At 32.4% G+C, this 20,674-nt stretch overlaps 1 protein-coding gene across 1 annotated transcript in view; it reads left to right on the forward strand.

Moving 5' to 3' along the window:
- Window positions 1–1,145: 1,145 nt before the first annotated feature.
- LOC129962148 (opsin, ultraviolet-sensitive-like) overlaps window positions 1,146–20,674 on the forward strand; it is an 85,735-nt gene continuing 66,206 nt past the window's right edge. Inside the window, exon 1 of the mRNA XM_056075886.1 lies at window positions 1,146–1,375. Within this exon, the coding sequence (XP_055931861.1) occupies window positions 1,146–1,375 (230 nt within the window). The remainder of the gene's footprint in view (window positions 1,376–20,674) is intronic.

Consider the following 20,674-nt stretch of genomic DNA (forward strand, 5'->3'; position numbering starts at 1 on the left):
CAGAGAATTTCTTCAATAACAGTAATCATAATTTTCTTCTCAGATTGCCTCTTGGAATGAATCCTAACTACACCTTATCAATAATATAATTAGAATACCAACATAGTTTGTAAAAAAGATTTTTGTTAGAGTAGATAATAAGATCGAATTGTTGTCGTTATGCATAATTTGAGATGACTTTTTTATATTTTATATGGGTTTTAGCAATTATTTCTCTTGTTTTAAATATATCTAAAACTTAACAATAAAAAAAACCATTGGTAAATCATGATTAATAATGTTAATGCTAAATCATAAAGAATTTTCAATATTTTATAAAGAAGTTATTTCTTATCATTTTAAAGGTCACCACAAAATTAAGAATGGAAAACCATGATTTTATTTCCTCCCCCTGACACCTTTAAACAGAGTAAAAGAAAATATAAAACGAATCTTACCCGTGATGGGTCATATTGCATGTTAAGAGATTATCTCTCCTCATACAGTGTCCTGTAATGGTTCATTTTGCTAAGTGTTCCGTCGTTTTATGCGGCTGTGGATTCTCATACACTTCAACGCAGCCACTTGACCCTCCATTTTCCCTCCAAGAAATTTCAATGATTATAGACAACCTTCCGTCAGGTAAAGCTCCCGGTATTGATGGAATTGACAACCTCCTTCTTAAAATTATACACAAGCGCTTTCATAATATCTTCCCAACTCTCTTTAATAAGTGCCTAGAATTGAGTTGCTTCCCAGATTCCCTGAAAATAGGAAATATTATTTTATTCCAAAAACAAGGAAAAGATCAGAGACTGGCATCTTCATATCGACCCATTTCTCTCCTGCCAACAATCGGGAAGGTGCTAGAGAAATTAATGACCCAAAGGTTAACTTATCATCTTGAGACCACTAATAGCCTCAGCGAGCGTCAACATGGGTTTAGGGAAGGTAAATCAGTAGACACAGCCATCCATGAGCTGATAAACAAAATTCAAGCTGCAAGAAGAGAGGGCAAGCATGTCTTAGTGCTCTCTATAGATATAAAAGGAGCCTTTGACAACTTACAACACAAAGAAATTCTCAAAAGTCTGGATGAAAGTCCCTGTCCTTTAAACATCAATCGCCTCTTTCACAGTCTTCTCCAAAACAGGAAAGTGACCCTAATGACTCCAGAAGGTAGGGCCATGAAAGATCAGAAACAAGGCTGCCCTCAAGGATCATGCAGTGGTCCCGCTCTCTGGAATCTCGTAGCCAACGAAATTCTCAAGAAGGTCTGGCCAGAAAATGTACACATCCAAGCCTTTGCAGATGATTTTGTACTGGTTATCGAAGCGGACACAAAAAATAGCCTGGAAAGAGAAACTGAACTTGCAATAGCCAAATTTAACTCCTGGTGCTCAAATAATAAGCTTTCCATCTCCACGGAAAAAACAACCCATATTTTATTCGGCAAAATGGCGAGAGGCCCCAGAATCATGTGGAATGGAGACATCATTAAGAGAAATAAATCTATTAAATATCTAGGAGTCCACATTGATGACCAATTAAACTGGCTAGAACACATAGGAAAACAAGGAGAAAAGGCCATTAAAATGCACCAAAACCTCAAAAGAATCGCTGGAAGCACATGGGGAATCTCTCAGAAACACAAAAGAGTTCTTTACAAGACAGTAGTTGAGAGAATGCTCGCCCATGGTTCATCAGCGTGGTGTCTAAACCCAACATATAGAATGAAGAGGAAGCTCTCCACCATTCAGAGACCATTTCTTCTCTATATTTCAGGTGCTTACCGTACAACTCCAACAGCAGCGCTACAAACCATTCTCGGCATTCCGCCCCTGCACCTGCAATTACAATTTGAAGCCAGACTAACGACAATATATCGCCTAAGAATCCCTCTTCCTCATAATATAACAGAGATACAACCAGAAGATCTAGAGAAGAAAGCATCTGGTTGGTCTACTCACCCTTCACAGCATCTCAATCCCAACCAAATTTCATTGGAAGATGAAGGAATAAATTTATCTCAAATAAATTATATCAATATCTTCACAGATGGCTCAAAAACAGAACATGGAGTTGGAGCTGCGTTTTGTGTTCTGTTCAATGATATCTGGTCCTACCACTGGTCTGCAAAATTGAATGAGAACAATACCGTTTTCCAAGCTGAACTCACTGCACTTCATGAAGCAGTAAAATATACATCCCAGTTTTCAAACAATAATACTTTTAAAATACATGTTGACAATAGAGCTAGTATCATGGCATCTTCAAATCCAAAGAGCACAAACCAAAAAGCAAGAGAAATTTTTGGTGTCCTGCTTTCAAAACCAACAATAAAAATTTCATGGGTTAAAGCACATGCGGGCAATATAGGCAACGAAAAAGCAGATCAACTGGCAAAGGACGCAACGCAAAATGGGCAATTTTATATGCAAACAAAGATACCAAAACCACATATAAAAGCCCTCCTCCGGAAAGACATGCTTGAGGAATGGCAAGGATATTGGAGCAATGGTGTCACAGGCAGAAAAATTTTTAATATCCTACCCTCAGTCAACCTTAATCCCACTAACTGGAACAGAGAGGAAATTATTTTCTTCTCAGAACACGGCCCTTTTCCTGCCTACCTCAAAAGGTTCAACCTGTCTGAGAGTGACCAGTGCAGTTGTGGTGGGATAGGCACCGCACTTCATTATGCTACGGAATGCATCCTTACAATCTCCTGGCATATGAAAAAACCATCACCAAGCCATGAACAGGAATGGCTGAAAAGAGTCGCCGGCAACTTCCTTTCCAGGCAAAAAATATACAGTATAATTAAATTTATAAGTGGAAATAGAGACCTATTCTCGCCTCCATAGCACTCAACATCAAGTCTCATACCAAAAAAGACTAAGGGGAAAAACAAGCACTGCAGTCTCCTGTCACACATTTCAATCAAACAGAGATTGTCTACATTTCCATTTCTCAAATCATTTTCCATCTGATTTTTTTTAAACTGCATCTTGATCTACTATAACATAAAAAATGTGAACACAGATTATATGTATATTTTTACAAATTTTATCTCTCAATATGCATTATATTTCTAAGTTAATTACTACAAATTATAATTCTAAGTTGAAAAATTATGTAAACGGTCTCATCATAATATAATTTTTTATATAATTGTAAATTTTGTAAATAGTTATTTTTGTTTCGTTTTCCTACTGTAAATATTTTGTTAATTAAATAAAATTCCCGTAACATGCCTACCAAACCGTTCAGTGACCAGAATGGTCACGGATACGGGGGTATGAGACGGCGTTCTGTTCTGTGGATTCTCATATTTAAATAAATTATCATTTTATCCTAAAATAGCTTTAGTGCTGCCTTAAAAATGGATTGAATCTGTTAAACTAAATTGAACTAAAATAGAGATCCCAGGTCTGTACTTTCGGTGCACGTTAAATCCGCGTGGCGCGGAAGTTTGGAGAGAGGAGGCCAGCTCAGGTGTCGTCCTCGTCATCTGATCTCTGTTCAAAATTACGAGGTTTGTCTCAAAATAGCACTAGTCTTGCTTTAAAGTAGAAAGTTAATATAACTAAACTAAATTAAACTAGGTCTCTACTCCTATGAAAATATAAGCAAAATGTTACTAAAGGATTGGAAAGAATAGAGTCAATATTATTTCGAACCCGGGAAGACGGCAAGCACTTCTGCTCCCCATGCAACAAAATTTTTAATGTACTATACATTTATAATGTATCATAAATTTCTTTAATTTGGATCATTTCTTACACCATTTCTTTATTATCTAGACTCAGAATTCCTAATGCTCTACTGTGCCTTAAAGGGTCGATTTCATCACTTTGTTTATAAATAGTCACTCACCAAAAAGATTCACCTTAATAGCTCATTTATCCATCCATTTGGTTTAATTTACATAAAAACTTAGCGTGTCTTTTAAAAGTAAAATGTGTGTGTGTGTGTGTGTGTGTGTGTGTGTGTGTGTGTGTGTGTGTGTGTGTGTGTGTGTGTGTGTGTGTGTGTGTGTCTCTCTCTCTCTCTGTCTCTCTCTCTCTCTCTCTCTCTCTGTGTGTGTGTGTGTGTGTCTCTGTGTGTGTGTGTGTGTGTGTGTCTGTGTGTGTGTGTGTCTCTCTCTGTGTGTCTGTGTGTGTGTGTCTCTCTCTGTGTGTCTGTGTGTGTGTGTGTGTGTGTGTGTGTCTCTCTCTCTCTCTGTGTGTGTGTGTGTGTGTCTCTCTCTCTCTGTGTGTGTGTGTGTCTCTCTCTCTCTCTCTCTCTCTGTGTGTGTGTACGAATTTTGTCCCTATTCAACTGCTATGAGCCTTGCATCCAAACGGGTAGGCTGGGTCGGTGAGATAATTAAATAAAAAGAAGTGCAAAAAAAGGCATGTTTTGTGATTTCAATGAACCTCACATCCCTTAATATAGATTGCTCGTCAATCTGGCAGTTCCGCCACCACATTACGGAAAGACTACTATATACTTAGTTGAAAAATTAAATTCATTAAAAAACCAACAATAGTAATTTTATTACTATTGTTAAACTAAATGTAATGACTAAAATTAATTAATACTAAATGACTAAAAAATGACACAATAAACTAAATTTAATGACACAATACATAATAGATGATGGCACTTTGATAACGACACGATAAGGATGGCGACACTTTGATAAGGACACGATAAGGACGATGGCACTTTGATAAGGACACAATAAGGATGATAACACTTTGATAAGTTACGATATCTTGATGTTTGACATGATGCATGGTACTCAATAATTAGTTCATTAGATAAAAGCGTCAAATTTTGTCCATTGCTGTGGCATGTAATTCGGAAAGTGGAGTATGGAATCTGCTGTCGACTCTGTTATTTGACAGTGGCTCGAAAAATATAAAGTCCATCTCTGAAAAGAAATTGTGAAATTTCAAAATAGCACCCTATTTTGCATATTAATACAATCTTTAAAATTTTAAAACCATAATTTTGTTAAACTGAAAACATTGCGTTTAATCTCAGATTCCTCTATTAAAAAACGTCGCCTTAAAAAAATAGTTGAGGTCTTGGAACTGAAAATCCAGCTTAGAGTCAAATTTTAGTTCTAAACAATCCTGTTACTTTCTTAGGAACCGTTTTCATCCTATTCACGAATTCTTCTAACATTTCCCAACTTTTCCAGCTACCGTTACTTCAAATACCTCCAAGTGAAGAGAGTAAAATTTAAAAAAAAAAATTGTTTAAACACAGAGACTGTAAAAGTTCTTTGTGATCAGTAAAAACGTTTCATTTTCAGTGAAAACACTTCCTTTTACTATGTTCAAAACTGGAAATTTTCAAAATATTTACTTAAAGCAAACATTTTGGATAAATATTTGTACTTACATTTTAAACATAATAGTTTTTAACCACAGATTTAAATATTATTTAATGACAATGTAAGTTAAATAACAGCAGTATAAAATCAAACATTATTTTAGTATTCTTGATCCGAGTCGTTTTATATAATTCACTAACTTTCACAAACTCTCGGTACAAACTAGATAGAAAACAAAAAATCGTAGAACTACTGCGTCTCTGTTTTCTTTTTTCCTTAAAAATATCAGTTTTTAAAGTTTTTGGGATTTATTTTTTTGGCCGGCGTCCTGGCCTGGGGGTAGCGTGTCTTCCACGTGGTCTAGGCTGTCTGGGTTCGAGTCCTGGTTCGAGCATGGTTGTTCTCTGCCTTGTGTTCTCTCTATGAGGTTAGTGAATGTACCCCCCAGTAAAACGTGGCTGTGCAAACGTGTGTGTGAGTGTGTGCAACCTTCATTTGAGCTAGAAGTCAGACCTCTGCCCTCGGGTGCTCAGGGGTCTTTACCCTCAGAAGCTACTGCGCAAGAATTTGGCTTAAAATAGTCACACGACAAAAAAAAATTAATATTTGACGGTTTTTGATTAATTTTTTTATCTACTTTGAATTTGAAAATTTGTAACTTTTCTTTTTTACTGTAAATTTTAGCATAACTTAAAATTGTAAAGCATCTGTTATAAATATGGTGGGTTTTAGCTCAATGAACCCAAGAATACAATTACTCTTCTTTCTAATACTGTCTCCATATTTTGAAAAAGTTGCTACCATTCTTATTAAATGAAAATAGTACATAAAATAGTTTTATTCTGAATTTTACATTAATTTCCTTTATGCTAATTAATTAAATCTTATTCCTTAAAACCTAGTAATTCCGGTAATAGATTTCTTTTAGTGTCATTTAAATATCCTTTGGCATATTTTATTTTCATATAAAATTGCAAACCTTAAAAAGATCATGTGTATTACTATTTTGCATTAAAGTACAGGGTGGTTATAATTAAAGTTCTACTTTGGAATGGTCAAAAAAAAACTACAGCAAAAAAATATGTTGGTAAATTTTGGTAATGGTTTAAAAAAAGGTCATCGAAATTTCCTTTCCACCAAAAAAAAAAAATCAAAAACTCACCACCAGGGGGGAAATGGCGCTGTATGCAATATTGTTATGCAAAATAGGACATGAAGACATCGGTTTGAAATGTGTTTAATCGTTTCTGAAACGTGTTACAAAGCATGTTCAATGTGGCATCCGCCATTTTCTGAAAACAAGTTAAATCGCATGACTGCATTCTCAACAGAAGCTCTTAGCATATCAGGAGGAATGTTATGCAAATATCGCCGTACCGCATCTTTCAATTCCGCCAAATTGCTAAGATTTTCACCATAAACAGTGCTTTTGAGATGACACACATTGAACATGATTTGTAACACGTTTCAGAAACGATTAAACACATTTCAAACCGATGTCTTCATGTCCTATTTTGCATAACAATATTGCATACAGCGCCAATTTCCCCCTGGTGGTGAATTTTTGAACTTTTTTTTGGAGGAAAAGAAATTTCCATGACACATTTGAGATGACACACAATGAACATGATTTGTAACACGTTTCAGAAACGATTAAACACATTTCAAACCGATGTCTTCATGTCCTATTTTGCATAACAATATTGCATACAGCGCCAATTTCCCCCTGGTGGTGAGTTTTTGAACTTTTTTTTGGAGGAAAAGAAATTCCCATGACACATTTGAGATGACACACATTGAACATGATTTGTAACACGTTTCAGAAACGATTAAACACATTTCAAACCGATGTCTTCATGTCCTATTTTGCATAACAATATTGCATACAGCGCCAATTTCCCCCTGGTGGTGAGTTTTTGAACTTTTTTTTGGAGGAAAAGAAATTCCCATGACACATTTGAGATGACACACATTGAACATGATTTGTAACACGTTTCAGAAACGATTAAACACATTTCAAACCGATGTCTTCATGTCCTATTTTGCATAACAATATTGCATACAGCGCCAATTTCCCCCTGGTGGTGAGTTTTTGAACTTTTTTTTGGAGAAAAAGAAATTCCCATGACACATTTGAGATGACACACATTGAACATGATTTGTAACACGTTTCAGAAACGATTAAACACATTTCAAACCGATGTCTTCATGTCCTATTTTGCATAACAATATTGCATACAGTACCAATTTCCCCCTGGTGGTGAATTTTTGAACCTTTTTTTGGAGGAAAAGAAATTTCCATGACCTCCTTTAAATTATTACCAAGTTTGATAACATTTGGTGTAGTATTTTTCTTTTTACAACTATTTCAAAGAATTATAACCACCTTGTATATTTATATTGAATACATTATATATATTATTTAAAAATTGCATGAGCGTTGGCATTTTATTGATTGCTAATAATAAATATATTTCTATTTCCTCTAATTTGATATCAGCGTTAAATAACCATCGACATCTGATTTGATAAGTGATAATTGTGATTTTTTTCTATATTGCAAGTACATCAAATTTCACCTCAATGAAGAGTTTAAAGAACGCTTTGTAACATTTATTTGAAAAGAGAATTTTTATTAATAAAATGGGCGAAATTACTTTCATTATATTCTATAACATTACTAGTGGTGGTTTGCTATAATATTATTAGTTGTGTTGAAAAAGCTCATGAAATCTATGCAACATCGAAACCTCGAAAGAGTTGTGACATTTTTCGAATGTATGAGTTTATCGTTATGACCAAACTTCAAGTAACGATAATTTTTAAAGAAATTAACCAGTTTCTATCTTTTATTTCTTTTATTTAAATAGCAAGTCATATTAAACTGATAATTTGTTGACAGTTTAAGAAGTGAGTTTTTAATATTTTCCTCAAATTCCTTCCATTACAGTTATTTAAAAAAGAATAATTTGATATTAAAAGGAAAAAGAAATTTAATTCATTTACCTGGGTTGTTACCAATTGTTTTTTGTTTTTTTTGAAAAATTGTTTTGAAATTCATTTTCCACATTTAGTTTGGACGAGAGGTCTGTAACGATATTTATATTATTTCAAATTACCTGTATTCTCAAAAGTAAATATAACGCATAGTTTCAAATAATATAGAAACATTTCCACTATTTTGTCCGTCTTAACAAAATTATATTTCTCATCATATTTGCAAAGGAATTTCACTTTAACCACTTTCCCCGTCCTTTAAAAAAAACCGTTACACTTATTCTAATAAGCGAAATTTCCATATTTTTCGCGTCTCATAATGCGTTTAATTCGCTTGAATCTTCCGTCATTTTCAGCATTACTTAACACATGAGTGAAAACTTACTGTGAACGACTCTGCAATGAAGCCTTATCAAAATGACAATTGTTACGCATTGCTGAAAATAACTGCAATTAGGTTAGCATTCATAAGCTGTAATTAAATTTGCATAGCTTGTTACTGGATCTGAAGCGAACACGCCAGAGTTTCTAAACTTTGAATCCCATTAAACCACTTGTTCAGAGAACTAACTTGGATGGACAAAGTTTAATTAATAGAAGCAAAATGTCAGAAGAAAAGCAGAGTTGTTTAATACTGTTTTATACGCTATTAATAATTATAGTTGTCTTCAAGGTATAAATATTTTTTTATCAATTTCAAAAACATTTCTAAAGTTCTGTATTGCTATTTGTTCCTGGTGGCAATACAATTTTTTTAATAATTCATTATTTTAATTTTAGCAGCTTAATTTTATTTATTTTTTTAAAAAATATATAATATTTTTATTTTTACTAATAAAAGAAATCATTAGTGATACATGCACCATAGTTTGAGTATTATTTTAATGTGAAAAACACTACCATCTGTTATTTACTTTTTTTAAAAAATAATAAAAGATATATAACATTTCAATTTTTACCAAAAGTAACAAAAGAAACCATTAGTGATATATGTAACATATTTTGGTTGAAGGAGAATACAGGTTTGAAGACATTGAAAACGCGTAATATTTTTAATTTCGTTTTATTCTCTTCCGGGTGGCAGGCATGATTATTTACAAGAAAGCGCGGCTTGACACAAAAGCAGAAGTAAAGAAGGAAGGGAAGAAATGATCACTAGTCTTATATAACATGGGATTTCCAGCCACGCGCCAATTCAATACACGTGGTGACCTTTGACAAAGGCAATGGAAGTATCACTTTCATTTGATACGTAGTACTGATGGCGCATTATTTTTACAAAGGAATTAATTAAACCGAAAGTGGAATTAGATCAGGAAATAAGAAAATATTTTACGACTAAATTTAGATAAAGTTTTGGAAATTACTTTGGATTAAATTAAGAGTTTAAAATATCATTACATATATGCACCATAGTCTGAGTATTTTGATCTTAACAAAGTTACCATCTGTACCTGTTGCCTTAAAAATCTCTGTCTATTTCAATGTCTCTCTTCTAATTTCAATCTATGTCTTCTAATTCACAGAAATTTCGTTTTCACAATGGGTGCAAGAACGAATAAATCTGTTGGCCATCCTTTTAAGAAATAATAATTTAACATCATCCTGTAATATACGTTTGAAACACTATTACGGAATTGAATTCAAAAACTATTAAGTCATGATTGTTTTCCAATTTTATTTTTCAAAGATTTTTATATTCATTTAGAGAAGAAATTAATTATATTCTAATTATATCTTTTGTGGGTCAATACATATTTGGGAATGAGAAATTTCCGGTATGGTGGTTGGTTCTCGCTTCTCTTTGGGTACAAAAATGGTGTGGAGTAACTACTCACTCTTGTTGGCGTAATCCGCCACCAACAGCAGGATTTTTACAGTGGCCAGTGATAGGACTTATGACTCAACCATAATTAAAGCCTGTGTAATTATGTGTGCAATCATTCAGAATTTTCCATGAGCATTTGGGCCGCTCGGAATAATCAGCTATGATTATTAATTCATGGTGGGCAGTACATTGCTCCTTCTCCACACACATCAAAAATTTCACAAATAGCATCAATGGTCATAATACCTCGGTAAAAATATCAAAGGAAATGGTACCAAAAGTGCGCAGTTAATACTTAATGGAATAAAGCATATGCATAACTTGCCAAGCTCTCATTCACCTCATATTTCAATTGAATGTTGTGAAAATGCACAAACATACATTGCTGTTCTTGCTTATGTCACTTATCACAGACAAACCCACTGACGAAGTCAGCATTTTTAAGCCGAATTTTAGCGTCTCTTGTTTCAGTAGCGCCATCTAAGGCCAGGAATGCGATTCAGCTACTCAAGCATCACAGCCCTTTTCACAGGGATCAATTCATTCATACATTTCGTTCATCCACAGATCGCAATTTAGACCTGAATCCGAGAACGATCACCTCTGGTACAGTACCCCCAGTGATATTATCTCGATTTGGAGGACTTCGTGCATACGGCAAATTTAAACGTGGACCAGCCACCACGTGCACAGAGAGTCATCGGCCAGCTGGGCTCGAATTCACAACCCATGGAATGCGAATCCAACGCCCTAATAATCAGACTATCCCGGCCGACAAAAAGTCATTAAATTAAGAAATCAAAATATACCAGCTTTCAGAATCTTTTAATTAATACAAAACATTTTGCAAATATGGTTTATTACCGCATTTATAAATTTGTAAAAAAAAGCGATTCAATTGTAATTTTACCCAATAAATTCGTCCATTAAATATTTCAAATGCTTCATTAGTTCGTGAATTTTAAGTTCATTCCTTGGAAAATCCTTTTTCGATGTAATGTAATGTAAGACTATTAACTTTTTTTCCATTTACTTTTGATGACCTTTATTTGAATCAGTTTCTTGAAATTGATGGGAATTAAATCCAATTTTTCTAGTAATGGGAAAATGTGACTAAGAAAGGGAACTTTTACTTCTACAAGGGACTTATACTTTCAACTCTTTAAGCAATAAATGCTTAATTTTCGCACAATTTAGCTTTTATTAAATTTTCAGGAGCCAATTCAAAAATAATTTACATTTTCTGCTACAACAGAGCTAGACGTTAATGCGGAAATAATTTAAGAGATTGACCATTTCTGATTTCGCAATTTCGAATATTGCTTCGAAAATAAACTCGCTGTCAGATTAAATCTTATTTTCAGTAATGTAATAACTAACTATAAAGAATCCAATTTAAACATTTTACTTGAAAGAATTTCAGAAACTCGAAACTGATTTTATTGATTTCTATTCGCCCCGTTTCTTCTACAAATTGTCTCGAGACATTTTAATTGTGTTTATTGCTTTCGGGAAATATTATGAATAGTATTTTTACTCTACAATGATGAAGCCTATTTAAACAAGCAGAAATTTGACTTGCATGAAAGAACAATGTAATTGCGCATTCCAATTCTCTGAAATGTGAGATTTTGGAAATATAGAATTTGAGACATTTTGCACAGAATAAACTAAGAGAACGGTAATAAGTACATATTATTTTTAATTAATTTAATAAGAAAATAAGTACGCTTCTTAATGTTTGTTTTAAATGTTTATTAGAATTCTATTTATTTTACCACTAATCAACTGCGATTACCAACATGTTTGCCTGGAATATTGGTTACACTGAAATTCAATTAAACGTTTTTTGCTTAAGGTAATATCCATGATTTTAACGTAATCTAACTTATGCATGATATCTTTCGACGGAGTAGTTTTAAACTTTAAATTAAATCAGAAATTTAAGCAACATTTCTTTATATTATAATATAATTGCAAGTGTATAATTTACTATATATATAAAATGCGTAAATAAAGTCAAATCATATGTTGTTGAAATCACATGAGAAACGTATACATCCATGTCCTTTAACTGCATTATTTTAATATCATTAACTTACGAGGTGTTGTTATCTCATTTTCTCAATTTATACGACTAAATTAAAAACATAACATTCATAAATAAAATTCACATTTTTATTTATGAATTTACTTTATTATTTTTGGAGTTTTTAAAAATAGGTATATTTCTGTTTCGATTATGTCTTTATTTTGTCTCTATGTCAATTAGACCAAGCCAAGTTATAGCAAACTGTTGACACGTCAGTCATGTTTATTTATAAACGTTTAAAAACTTTAAATGCATTTTCTGAAGAACGAGTTTTTTTTTTTCTAATTTTACTGCACGAATATGATTATTTCACAGAAAATAATCAAGATATCTTAATAAAATTTATAATTAGAGCTCTTTATGTTATAGAGTGTGTAATGAACTATGAAATTGATGTTAAATGCTCTAAACGTGGATCTATGATTGTTTAATATAAATATTGCTGAAAACATTCCACAATTTCATAGATAATTTCATATATTACACACAGAAATTTTATTCTTTGAATATAATTCTAAGATGACAGTTAATTTCACTCTAAGGTATGTTATATATGTAATGTTACAAAGAAAAATGAAAAACTGTAATATTTTTTTTCTTTAGAACAATCCTAGCTTTTTTAAACAAATGCTAAATTTTACATCAAAATATGCTTTATTTTCTAACGCTACACATATATTTAAACAATTTCACATTTATTCATCATTTTATTCTTATATTAATAAAAAAACATTATAAAAAATACATTATACAATTCTCCCGGGAAGTATGTCCCGACATCGATGAAAGGTGTCAGACCCCCACCTTTTTCCCTCCCCACTAGGTTGAGGGGGACCAACCATCATGTCGGAAACTTCGCATTCTGAATTATGAGGTGCCCTCAGTATTTATTAGCTATATGTGGCAAACCAATAGTAGAGGTTCAATTCATTTACTGAAGCAATTGCTTTCGATAATGAATTTGTATACATATCCATATGTAACAAGCATATATATGCTTATATATGCAAGTTATGTATAAATATGCTTTTGAAGTGGTTGGTTGTTAAATGTCTGTGAAATTCTCAAGTATGCAAATGAAACAAATTTTCTTAAGATCTGTGTATGCAGATCAAATTCATAATTACATTCGCCGCGATTAATATAAAAGTAAGAGAATTACAAATGTGATGATTAAAATGGCTGAATGATCGAGGCCAAGCGAAGGAATCTTTCTTCTTTAAGTATATTAAGAATCTATCTTCTTTAAATCTAATATATAAAAATCTCGTGGTAACGCTAGGTAATTAGAGTGTCCTTATCCAGAAATTTTTTTCCTATAATGCACTATGGCACACAAGCATTCTCTTGAGGCTTTGAACAGAACACCCGAAGATATATAAAACAACAAAAAATTATTCGGCGGCACTCCTTTACTCCTTTCAGGTGATTTCAGACTAACACTTCCTGTCATTCCACGTTCAACGTATGCTGATGAGATCAACGTTTACTTGAAATCATCGCCACTGTGGCGTAATGTTGAAAAAGTAGTGCTAAAAATAAACATGTACGTCCAAATGCTACAAGATCCCTCTGCTGACACATTCTCTGATCAATTGTTAGATATAGGCGATGGAAAAGTTGCTGTCTATGAAAATACTGGATGCATAAAATTGCCCTTTAATTTCTGCACTATCGTTGATTCGCAAAATGTTCTCATTGATTTCATATTTCCAGATGTACGCACACAATACATAAATCATGCGGCAGAAAGAGCCATTTTGGCAACAAAAAGTGTGGGCGTCGATGATTTAAACTTCAAGATACAGCAGTCGTTGCCAGACGTGTCATCATACCTTCTACGACTGAAAGTTGGATCGCCGGTTATTTTACTTCGGAATTTGAACCCACCACGGATGTGCAATGACACGCGATTAATAATTAAAAAAAATCGATGAAAAACGTTATCGAAGCCACCATTTTGAATGGCAAATTCCAAGCCGAAAATGTTTTGCTGCCACAAATTCCAATACTTCTCACACACGTGCCAACTGAATTCAAATGCGTTCAATTTCCTATTAGATTGGCATTCGCAATGACAGTCAATAAGCCTCAAGGAGAAACGATGCCTGTTTGCGGCTTAGATTTGGGCACACCATGTTTTTCACATAGACAACTATACGTGGCATGTTCTCGCGTGGGCAAACTATCGAGCTTATTTGTTTTGGCTAAAGACGGACTGAGAATAAAAATATCGTACACTAAAATGCTCTTAGAAATGAATATTGATTTTCTTTATTTCATTTTTATACTTTAGGATAAAAAATATATTACTTTTTTTCACTTTACGTTTAACTTTTAAGAGATCAAACAATGTATATATTCGTTACGTTAATGAAATACATTGTATTGAGAAAATAAATGGTTGGTGTTTTTCTGTTTTTATCGTCGATCATCGTCTACAACGCTCCATTCCTCTTTCTGTCATAGATCCCATCCTCACACGTTTAAAATACATTCGTTATTTTTTAATTAATAACCAAAATATTCACTAGAAATCATTTATATGGCAGAGCAACGTTTGAAGGTCAGTCAGTATATCTATAAGAATCAATCTTTTTTAAACATATCTTTAATAATCAGTCTTCTTTAAACATATCTTCTCTAGACATATTTTTTAGAATCTATCTTCCTTAAGCATATTAAGACACATTCTCTTTCTACTTTTATTCTTAACTCGTTAATAGTGGTTTTTCTTGAGCTATAATTAAGGTGTTAATGAGGAAGTAAATACGCCAAAGGTGATATCTGAAGTGCGTAAAGAGGGAGTTATAAGATAGACCCAATTATAATAATTGCTTTCAGTAATTTGAATTGTGAAGCTTAGATTTAATAATTTAAAACATTTATTATATAATATTGATTTAATAAATATGAACTCGAAGTATTCACGCTTTTCTACAATTACCTGAATATTTGAAGGAACAATACTTAGAATAGATAGTCAAACCTAGTTTTAACGTGAGCCTCTCATAACGAAGGATTTGCATAACCAGCAAAATAAAATGTAAAATAGTGACGCTTAATCAAGGATATTTTGTACAATGAGTAACGGGGAGTCAGCATAACATTTCAAAATTGATTGGCCTGCATCAATCTATGTCGATTGCTTGTTTTAAAAATAGCCTTTATACCAGTGTGGCATAAGCGCTTGTAGTGCCAAAATCGACGAGATAGGTTTAGTTATATTAACGTCCCGTTTGAAGCAACACTAGGGCTATTTTGGGACGGACCTCGTAATTTTGAACCGTGGTCAGATGACGAGGACGACACCTGAACTGGCGCCCCCCTCTCCACAGCGGGAGGACGTTTGGTCATGACGGATTTAACGCGCAACAGACCCCCTTACACGACGGTTCTTCGGTGGAATCGGGTCTCGAACCTGAAACCCTCCGCTTCCGAAGCCGAGACCTTACCACCAGGCCACCGCGGCCCCGACGGGATTGGATCTGTGGCCAAAACTGCCGAGTTAGAGATGGGTAGCAACGCTATTAATGAGCTGGTTAAGGAACTGTCGAATATAGGGGGCATTTCCCTAACGAAGTACTTCTGCACTGATCGTGAACGCATACTCTATGCTTCTGTTTGCAAAAAATTGAAGATTCCACGCAAGAAAAATCAGGAAAATTATTTTCTTGGCTCGTCATTCATTTATTCACATCGAGCCACATCTTATTTTTATACAATTTCCGATATGCAATTCCATATCACGGTTACGAATATTTCTTAAAGACAATAAAAATTATTTTTCCTCATAAACTACTAATTTCAGAAGAAACTCGCTAGGTTTCTGAGTAATCATTAAAATAAATTTGCTCTGCTTTTCTCCGCGAGTTACTGACAGCTCACACTCCACGTGAACCTCTACTTTCCTACTAAAATCTTTTCTGTATAACTTTCAAGACAATGGGAATACTCTGCCTTCTGGGGTTAGGAAGGAGAACGAATCCCGACAAGAACGTAGGCAGAATTACCAAAGAATCTATAGAGTTGATTCTGTGTCGCAGCAAAAAGCTTTGGAATAGATTTGGTATTGGGGAAATAATACAGTCAACAGCGCAAACAGCTTTCGAGTGAAATAAAGGAAATGTAAATAGCATAATGTATTATTGCATCGTATGTAGAAAAGCATCGCTCTAATAAGACATTATCTAAGTTCGCTACAAATTCATTTAAGGATAAAACTACATCGCATTTTTGCCAAATGTTAAATTATAGCCAAAGGCAAATGATTTTAGAAAAATTTCTTGTAATAAAAGCTAGCATTATAAAAAAAAATTACATTATAAAAAATTCGTTTGTGTATTTTCTTTTTTTCAGGAACACAGAATATTGACTTACATTACATGGATTCCTATGGAAAAAAATTGTTTCTCTCAAAGAATGTTTTCCATTACGAATGATATTCGAGAGTGAATTATGTTCTTTAAAAGAGACTCCACTGTATAAACTAACAGAATACTATACGCTGAAAGAATCGTCAAACCTGTTTGAATAGTCATGCCAAAACTCGTAGAAATTCGTAGCATATGAAATTTCATAATGATTTTCAATTAAATTAGCAACCACGCGTATTCCGGAAAACATATCAACAACTTTTAAATCTATGATTAAATAAATTAAATTGGATGCTCAAGTAATTATTCGGCTACTTAATTACAATTATATAGAATTTAAATCGAGGAGCTGAGGAGAATTAACATTAATACCAGTCACCCACGCATTCTACTGACGCGATAGATATTAATAGATTGCGAGTTGTATTAATCGCAGAGATTGTTTAACTATCTGTCTCAGGATACTTAAATATTCATATGATAATTGAATTATTCCATTGTTTGAATCGCTAATATAAACAAAAATACACATTAAAAAGACAAAATGATATCAGTTATTTCTCATCATATATTGCATTATTACTACATCATCATATACACATACTATACTACATCATATACATATTACTTTCATTGGCTCAATTAAATATTCAACATTTTATATATTCTATTACATGAATTTTTAAAAAAAATAATTAGATTTATTTATAAATCTACTGTATATCTTTTAAAATGAAATCAATGAAATAAAATTTGCAATTATTCTGTTTATTTACACTTCTTGTATACGTTTTACAGTATTAATCTTACAAAAATTAAGCTTATTTAGGAAGTCTTACCTTAAGAATGATATAGATAAATGTAAAATGATTTTCAATTGAATACATGTTGGCTTAAATTCCTCACTACTACAGGAAGAACTATGCTATCTTATCCCAATAATCTTGTAAGTAATTTTATTCCCTGTGCCTCTTACATCCCTTCAAGTGTGATAATTTAATTTATCTGAAATGACGATAGAAGAATATAAGAATAACTACGATCAGTTAAATTGGTGCTCAAATCTTATTTTCCTGGAATTTAAAATAGAAGAAAACATTTTCCTGTTTATCCCCTAAAATCTCCTTTTCAAAATGATATTTAGAGATTCCATAATCTAATAATTAATGTAAAATAAGCTTTATAAATGAATGAAGTGCAAAATATTATACAAGAAGTAGCATACATATAATGAAGCCCAAAATATTATGCAAGAAGTAGCATGCAAATAACGAAGCCCAAAATATTATACAAGAAGTAGCATGCAAATAACGAAGCCCAAAATATCATACAAGAAGTAGCATGCAAATAACGAAGCCCCAAATATCATACAAGAAGTAGCATGCAAATAACGAAGCCCCAAATATCATACAAGAAGTAGCATGCAAATAACGAAACCCAAAATATTATACAAGAAGTAGCATGCAAATAAGGAAGCCCAAAATATTATACAAGAAGAAGCATGCAAATAACGGAGCCCAAAATATTATACAAGAAGTAGCATGCAAATAAGGAAGCCCAAAATATTATGCAAAAAGTAGCATGCAAATAACGAAGCCCAAAATATTATACAAGAAGTAGCATGCAAATAACGAAGCCCAAAATATTATACAAGAAGTAGCATGCAAATAACGAAGCCCAAAATATTATGCAAGAAGTAGCATGCAAATAACGAAGCCCCAAATATCATACAAGAAGTAGCATGCAAATAACGAAACCCAAAATATCATACAAGAAGTAGCATGCAAATAAGGAAGCCCAAAATATTATACAAGAAGAAGCATGCAAATAACGGAGCCCAAAATATTATACAAGAAGTAGCATGCAAATAAGGAAGCCCAAAATATTATGCAAAAAGTAGCATGCAAATAACGAAGCCCAAAATATTATACAAGAAGTAGCATGCAAATAACGAAGCCCAAAATATTATGCAAAAAGTAGCATGCAAATAACGAAGCCCAAAATATTATGCAAAAAGTAGCATGAAAATAACGAAGCCCAAAATATTATGCAAAAAGTAGCATGAAAATAATGAAGCCCAAAATATTATACAAGAAGTAGCATACAACGTTCAACAATTCAAACACCATGCCATTTTTTACAGTGTACCGTAATTAAGTAATAAAAGGAAATGTTAAAATTTTGATAATGATACTAAGGCTTTGCTTGTTCGTAAGATTTTTTGAAACATGAAAATAAATTATTTATGAGCAAAATTAACTAAAGCATATTCTATAAAAAAATTATAAATTAAAAGTTAAACTTTATATATATATTCAAGATATCTGCGTTTTTTTTTTGTCATAAATTTTGGAAATATATGATCATGAAATAAATTATTTTACTACAAATTAAATAATACTTATTTGGGTGGCATACAATCATTTTCGATGCAATTGGTTCGTATATTAATAGTCGTAAAAGTGTTTTGATGCTTGATTCTGTGCATTCTTATATTTTGAAATGCTAAGGAAGAGACATTTTGTATCTATGTTCTTATTCTTTTGCAACTGCAGTTTTGCCCTCTTACATTATTTCATTAAAGTTTTCATGGCACCGTAAAATTCTAATAAGATAAGATGTACATTAGGAATAAAGTTTATTAAATGGTTATACTTGTTATTCTTTACTGTTTTTATCGATACATTTCAATTCGGGAATCTTAGAGGTGGAAACTCTCTCATAATAAATATAAATTATTATGGGATCATAATTAATATTATCTCAAAATAAATTATATTTATTATGCTCTCCAATTTATATTTATTATGCTCTCCAATTTATATTTATTATGCTGTTACTGTACATACTGTACATACAAGACAATTCTGTTGCGTGTCATGAACATTACCTACTTTCACATGCAATTTTAACTATCATATGATTTTAATTAGTAAAGTTCATGTACACAATAAGCAAAAATAAGATTGTTTGAATTTCTCTCTAAATTTAAAAATACTTTGTTGTCAGGTGTCGTCCTCGTCATCTGACTGCGGTTCAAAATTAAGAGATCCGTCAACAAATAGCCTTAGTGTTGCTTTAAAACGGGTCGTTAATATAATTAAACTAACTAAACTGTTGAAGAAACACAGATTGTTCATAAGGGATTTAATTGAAATTGTTGAATTTAAAAGCGTACCCAAGTAAAGTAATTAGATTTTCTGAACTTAATCTGTAATGTTAGCTAGTATGGAAGACTACAAAGTTTAGCGAAATCAAAAAATTCACAAAAAAATAATTAAAATGGAAACAAATAATATAATTTTTAAGAAGTTCGAAAACTCACGAGGAAATTTAAAAAAAAAAAAAAAATACCACGTTTTGCTATTGATTTCATAATTCTTACTTCAACCTGATTCACTCACATTGGTCTTGTTTGGATGAACATATTTACTGAGATGCTTTTTCTTCTTTTGACTAATAAGTTAACTAGGACATCAGATCCCATTACGTTAAAGCAGATTATATTTCTATTGTTTTGGACAGAATCTGCAATAAATTATTTTTGCCTTGAAAACTAGAAGCTTTATTGAAATGTCAGGAGTAAAATAATTCTTTCATGGTAGAAAACTGCCGAGTCAAATATTTTGTAAAAATTATGAAGCTATCATTTTAAATAATTGCTCCCTTATGCAAATTGAAACATCTTCCAAAATATTTACTTTCTTATTTCGATTAACTTCCTCTTCCTTTATTTATCATCAACAACATAAAAATGAATTTATCTACACAGATAAGTTATCTAAGTAAAGTTTATGGAATGATGCCATTGGAATGAACCTAAATACTGCCTCGAAATCTTTTCAAGCAGTAAGAAAGGCCTTATAAATATTTAAGATGTTATAAAATATTGCGTAGCAAATACAAAAACGAATCCTAAAAAGAATAGTGGCTTCACATAACTCTCTTTTTTATTAAATGAGTGTAAAAAAGGTTGCTTTATTGAAAACCATTCAGAATATTTGAAAGAACGATACATATGGAAACGTTTAACAGAACAATGCGGAAAAATGATGTTAAAAAAGAACTTTCCA

Source organism: Argiope bruennichi, chromosome 2 (assembly GCF_947563725.1).
Source record: "Argiope bruennichi chromosome 2, qqArgBrue1.1, whole genome shotgun sequence".
Lineage (NCBI taxonomy): Eukaryota > Metazoa > Arthropoda > Arachnida > Araneae > Araneidae > Argiope > Argiope bruennichi.